The sequence below is a fragment of the Pinus tabuliformis genome, chromosome 1_1 (assembly GCF_031772625.1).
Source record: "Pinus tabuliformis cultivar Carrire ecotype Pingquan chromosome 1_1, CPIR1, whole genome shotgun sequence".
In the NCBI taxonomy this organism is placed as follows: Eukaryota; Viridiplantae; Streptophyta; class Pinopsida; order Pinales; family Pinaceae; genus Pinus; species Pinus tabuliformis.
Window position 1 is genome coordinate 205,866,763 of NC_142297.1, and position 6,709 is coordinate 205,873,471.

At 34.2% G+C, this 6,709-nt stretch overlaps 1 protein-coding gene across 1 annotated transcript; it reads left to right on the plus strand.

The window, feature by feature from the left end:
- Window positions 1–4,492: 4,492 nt before the first annotated feature.
- Window positions 4,493–5,368, plus strand: LOC149212246 (UDP-glycosyltransferase 88A1-like). Its single transcript, XM_089388600.1, has one exon. The coding sequence runs from the start codon at window positions 4,493–4,495 to the stop codon at window positions 5,366–5,368; it is 876 nt and encodes a 291-aa protein (XP_089244726.1).
- The last annotated feature ends 1,341 nt before the right edge of the window (window positions 5,369–6,709 follow it).

The window sequence follows — 6,709 nt, forward strand, 5'->3', positions numbered from 1 at the left end:
GAAATTTGGAAGGTGAGAGTTTTTCATATCCATGATGCTAATGAGCATAGACTCTTATTTGTTGGAAAATAATATATTAGAATTTCTCCATGTTCATGGTTCAAAACCCAACTTCACACTCACTGAATAATGTTAATAGGCGACCTGGATTTGTAAGCATTGTGCAAATAATATGTGACTCCATTTCAAATTCACTTTAGATTGCTATTTGTAATGAAATTGTGTGAATTCATCTCCTCTGGTTGCAGAGTCACTATTGGTATCCTCTTTCTCTTAGCTCTTCTCATGGTAATGAAGGGAATCATTAAAGATTTAGAGCAGTTGGAGGATTTCTGCATTGCAAACACCAAGTCTTATGTTTTTACAAAAAAAATTCCTTATCATGATCCCACTAAATTTAATTCTCAACACTTCCTAACATCATTCATACGCATGCCAGCGAACACATCAAGCAGTCCCACGGGAGCTAGCTTCACTATGTTTAATCCACAAAACCTGTCGGGGCTCAACATGCTCGAAATTATGTTGGTTCACGTAAACATGGCTATGGGAGGTGTAGTAGGTCAGAATATCCATCCCAGAGGTAGTGAAATATTGCAAGTGTCTAAAGAGGTATCCTATTTTATTTAGATAAAAAGAAGCACGATGTTTCCCTATTTTATTTCTTTTTGACATAGTCACTTACCAAGATAAAACATAAAGGGTAAAACTAATTTTAACATATATATCATTGAAATATAAAATGAAGTTTTGGATGGTTTGATATGTTATGGGAATTTTTTTCAAGGTCTCACTTACTGTGGAAGAGTGATGAGTGATGGGAAGCTTTGATTTAAAGAAAGGGGTCCAAGTGATCAATAAAAGGAGATTTATAAAAGGGGTCATGTTAAGTCAAGATTTGAATGACAATATATTTTTGTAAGAATTGATATCAAGTAAAATAAATTCGAAACCAAGTTAAGTGACTCACATATTGATGTGTAAAAGGGTGCATGTTCTATGGTACCTAACACCCTAACAAATTATGTAAATTGATTACATGAGAATTGAAGTCTAATTGAAAATGTGGAGTTAAAATAAAAATAAGGCCATGTCAAAGTTAAAAGTCAAATCAATGTTTGGGTTATGTCCATGGTGTGTCAATTAAATTTTTCAAGTCAAAGTCGTATTTTTTTTTTAATCTTGATATCACTCCATCGAAGACACATATTTTTTGTAAGTAATTTCATTTTTCTTGTTGGATGGAGACATTCACCTACTAGAAACAATTTATGGAGGTGTAATGGAAGATTCAGATTAAAAAGCATATGTAGAAGGAAATTTAATTTACTTGAATCAATGTAATGCTTGATGAGTAAAGTCTACCCCCATTGAAGAGGCAGTGGCCCTAAAAAACCACTTTCCATGAAGTAATAAGTTATGCTAAATAACTACTTGTTATGATTGTTGTGAGAGAGAAAGGTTTGTGGTCATCCAAAACCACTTGATGTAATGTATGTTTGTGGTAATTTGAAACCACCTAAGGTTTGTGTAGTTAAGGATAAGCCTAAAAACCCAAGTTGATGATTATATTGATATATGGAGTTAACGGTATAAATATATGTTGATAAACTACGTAAGAGAAAAGGTTTCCTATAGAAATATTTGATACAGTGGTAGAAAACCCATGCATTTAGGTGGATGGTAACTTTTTTATATGGACTTAAACAAACACATTATTTATGTTTGTTTAGGTATAATATGAAAATTGAAGATAAATGAAGATGAAATAATAAGGCCAAAGAAGAAAAGTGTAGAGGATTGAAGATGAAGATGGGACCAATTCAAAGGACAATTGAAGATATTCAAATCACAATAATTTGTTAAGGGTGTTATAATGGAATAACTCCTACTTGTGAAGTAAATTTAATATCTAAATTGTGAAATGAAAATGTAATGATGTAGACCAAACATAGAAGTCTATGGAAGATTGAGATATTGGGAGAAATGAGTGAAAATAGGGATGAAGATTTATCGAGAGATTTATGGAAAGATTTGAGCATATATTCATGTTGGTGGTTTGAAAAATTTTATCATCCATGATGTATTTTTTATGTAGCCATAATTATATATAGTGACCATCTTGTACAATACAAATATACACTAGAATGTTTGCTTGCTTCAGGATTGGCCATTAGAGCCAACAGAGGGTGGCAGCATCAAATGAGGATTTAGAATGCTTTCAAATTGCTTGCTTTAATTTGTTAGATCCATTGGGATTCTCTAAATTTGCAGTTTGTTAAATGTACTATTACTGACAAAGGTGTAGATACCATTTTTTTCACATATAAAAATTAATATTTGTCGTTGCCCTCTTCAAATTGTGTGGCAAGGACATAATTTCCAAAGTTTAGTTTATATGGCCAAAAATATATTAATTGGAAAAGGATATTAATTTATAAATATTTTGGGAAAGACTTTTTTGGAAAGGATATTGATTTTTAAATTTTTCGAGGAAGACTTTTTAGGAATGAATATATTAAATGTTGAAGTTTCTAGGCAAGGTTTTTGTTTGATTTTATTATACATTAAACAATAACTTCATTTTGGTTCCTTTATTTTTTCAGTAGGTCATAGAAATTTTCTAATTAGAAATAGGGAATACGGGTTTCGATCGTCACCTTCATGGCACAATGTGGTTCCCCTTGGATTTGTAGAATACAAAACAAACACCCCTAGTTAATGTTCTAGTCAAAACAAGTGGCATCAATCCAAATAATGCAAAAATATCAGGTTTGACTTCCATATTTATCTAAAAAGCACAATTGAGGTCGATATCACACTTTTGATGGATTGAATTGCCTAAGTTTAGATGTTATATCAATATGTCATTACTACAGGAGATGGAACATATCTTTGTTTATTATATTTTAGTTTTTGTAACTAAAAATAAAGAGTAGAAGAAAGGGAACATTGTATACAGTGAACTTTTAATTAATAAATGTGCATTTTCATGTTTCTATGTTCATATATTACTCTAAGTTTTAGAAGATAATAGTCATGATGTGGATATGAAAATTCTAGAGGGACCCCATGGTTTGGACATGTGCACTATTATATTTATGTGAGTTACTGTGTATACATTTCACTATTTCCACCATATAGATTTATTCTTGAGCATTACTTTAAATTCTTCTCAACTTTCTATTATTTATCAATTGTTTATGTTTTCTTTGAGGTCTCATATGTTTGATTAGTTGTATCTTTGCTTTAACTGAAGCTTGAATCTGCCTTTTAGTCACAATTCAGAGTGGTCATCAAAGTACTATTACCAGTGATATCTAATCACTGAGTTGTGATAAACTGCTATAAATTTCCTTTATACTAGTGGAACCATAGTGGATACTACTTAGAGTATTGAAGCTTGATTGCACGTCTTCCATATTTCTTAGCTAAATAGTAATTATTGGATGAATCTTTGTTAATCTTCTTTTAATCATTAACTACATAGTAAACAAGGTATCATTACATAAGCCATTTACCCATATAGGCAATGAAATATTGCAACTTGATTTCCTACAAGTGAAACTATTATAGACTTAGATTAAAGGATTAGGCCTTATTTCATTTGAATTTTTGTGTTGCTAAGTTATAATTCATGTTTGTAGAAAATTGATAATACTACTGTGATGCCAATCTAATAGCTTAGTCAAAAGCTCTAAAGATTAATCTCATGACAGTATTACCTAATAAATAAAAAATACAACATATATTTTTAAAAATCATCCCCCACCCACGTTATATATATTAATCACTTACGAATCTGTTGCAAGCACAACTAAACTGTCTAATATAGTGGTGGCATCGTCCATATGTTTGCACTGATGTTGCAAGCAAAATTAAACTGTTTAATATAGCCCCGGGTCCTACCATTTTCCATATGTCTCTACTAAATTGCTCGTATGTCTGCATTGACATGGCAAGCAAAACTAAACTGTTTAAAATAGTGGTGGCATCGTCCATATGTCTGCACTGACGTTTCAAGCAAAATTAAATTGTTTAATATAGCCCTGGGTCCTACCATTTTCCATACGTCTCTCCTAAATTGCCAACATGCTACTACAAAGTCAACAAATGAATGAAAAATCCACCCTAAATTGTCTGTAGTCTTTTGCCAAGTCCTCGGAACAACAAAAACGTGGTGGGTCATATATTTGTTTAAAATTTAGTTTTGGCTGCCTCCCCAAATTATTCATTACGACGCAAGCGTGCTCATACATTTGTTTTATAACTATAAATTCTCTGCTTCATCGTTACAGAACCCACCCTTCAAATATTGGCATTTGCTTGTTGGCATATAGAGACATTCATGGAGTCACAAGAGTAGAGCCAAAAGCCTCATGTCGTAATATTCCCTGGGTTTGGGTTGGGCCATCACATCCCACTGCTTGAGCTTACAAAGCGGCTGACTGTGTACCATGGCTTTTTTGTCACCTTCTTCACCGCCAAATGGATGGACGGCTCTCCTCACCACACCCTGCCGTCTTCGTCAGGGGACATGATCCGCTTCATAGAGCTCCCCGATGTTCAGATCGAAGGGGATCATGCCGAGATGAACATTTTTGTACACATTCCCTTACTATTGGAGAAAGCTAAAATATTAGTGCAAGATGCTCTCACATCCTTTTTGTTTCCTGTCTGCGCTTTCATAATCGACTTTGTCGGTACACCCATGTTGGATGTCGCCTCCAAACTCGAAATACCTTGCTACATATTCTCCACTTCCGGGTCTTCTCTCCTCTACATCATGCTCTACCTTCCAACACTTGTCCACAACATTGAAATTTCCTTCAAAGACACAAACTTCCTGATCGAAGTGCCGGGCCTTCCGCCGATTTCTGGAATAGATTTGCCAAACCCTCTTCTAGGCAGATCTGATATTTCATTCAACTGGTTCATTCAACATGCCCTTCAGCTTCAGGAAGCTCGTGGAATTCTGATAAATACATGCCAAGAAATGGAACTAGAACAAATAAAAGCTCTCAAGGAAGGAAAGGTTTCGGGTGCTATTGAAATGACCCCTTCCATTTATCCTGTTGGGCTGCTAATAGCTTCGCCTCTGTCAGAATCTGAAGATAAGTTTGAGAAGGAGAGCTGCCTCAAATGGTTGGACCGCCAGCCCGCCTCATCAGTTCTGTTCGTTTCTTTCGGGAGCCGCGGCACCCTGTTGGAGAATCAGATTCCGGAACTAGCTTTGGGGCTAGAAGCAAGCCGGCAGCGGTTCCTTTGGGTGTTGCGTAAGGAGCCTCCTCCTCCAATTGAATCCACGATGACTGTTGAAGCAGACATGAGGGAGGTTCTACCTGAGGGTTTCGAGACTCGAACCTAGGACCGTGGATTTGTGGTGGATTCATGGGCACCTCAGATTGTTGTCCTCTCTCATCCATCCATAGGCGGTTTCATTTCTCATTGCGGTTGGAATTCAACAATAGAAAGCATCTTACATGGAGTGCCGATGATTGCTTGGCCTCTCTTTGCAGAACAGAGAATGAATGCCTTCCTTCTCGTGAAGGAGATGAAGGTGGGCATTAAAGCGCAGAAGGGAGCAGATGGATTGGTGAAGAGAGAGGAAGTGGAAAGAGCGATGAGGGAATTAATGGAAGGAGAGGGGGGAATGGAAATGAAGAAGGGGATGGCAGAATTGATGGGGAAGGCCCGGTTTGCAATGGTGGAGGGGGGGAGTTCATACAACGCGCTGGCCAACGCGGTTTTTGTTTGGAAGGAAATGCATGCCACTAAAACACCACCTGCTACTTGAAACTTGAAAGGTCTCGCTTGATACGTCACATCTGGATGTTAAGACGGTTGATGGTTCATATGGACCGTCGTCCCTGGCATTGCTCAATTCAAATCAACGGCTAATGATTACCCAATCGTCTAACAACAAAATCGAATGGCACATATTTTGACACGACATCAGTTTGGGGAGTTCATTTAAGAGAGAAACGCCTTACGACGTAAATATTTTGACACAACAACAGTTTGGGGAGTTCATTTCATAGGGAAACGCCTTACGGCGTAATTAGAAAAATGAATAATCTGAATTAAAAAAAAGATTTATAGATTTCATCCGCATATTCCTATCTTTCTTTTTTGTTTTTACCATTTCTTAATTTTCCTTTTGTTATCTTGTTTATTTTCCTTTTGTTATCTTGTTTATGTATTTCTTTAGATCTTTTGTTTTAGGTATTATTAAGTCTTTATTTTATTATTATTATTTATCTTTTTATTATTTATTATTTAAATAATTTATCTTCTTATGATTTTTATTTTTTATTTCTAACTCATTCATCCTCGACGTTCTTTTTTATATAGAAATATTACTTAATGAATTTGGAATTTTTGTAATATAAATATTATATATATAATAGTATTTATTAAAATAGATAATAATATTATAGTAACGTTTCTTTTATATAGAACATTATATATGAATTTGGAATTTTTGTAATATAAATACTATTTAATTTACTAAAATAGATAATAATGTTATAGTTTCTTATTAAAGTATAATATCTTTTATAAGTTTGCACAGAGAGTTATATTATTTTTTGAGACCATTTTTAATTAATTAGTTTATTTATTATTTCACTAAAATAAATAATAATAATAGAATTTTTTTAGATGTTTTTTTATATTATTAAAGAATTATTATAATATTAGTTGACAT

What these genes read in the sequence shown, in the direction of transcription:
- LOC149212246 (XM_089388600.1), top strand. Translation starts at nt 4,493, where the DNA reads ATGGACGGCTCTCCTCACCACACCCTGCCGTCTTCGTCAGGGGACATG.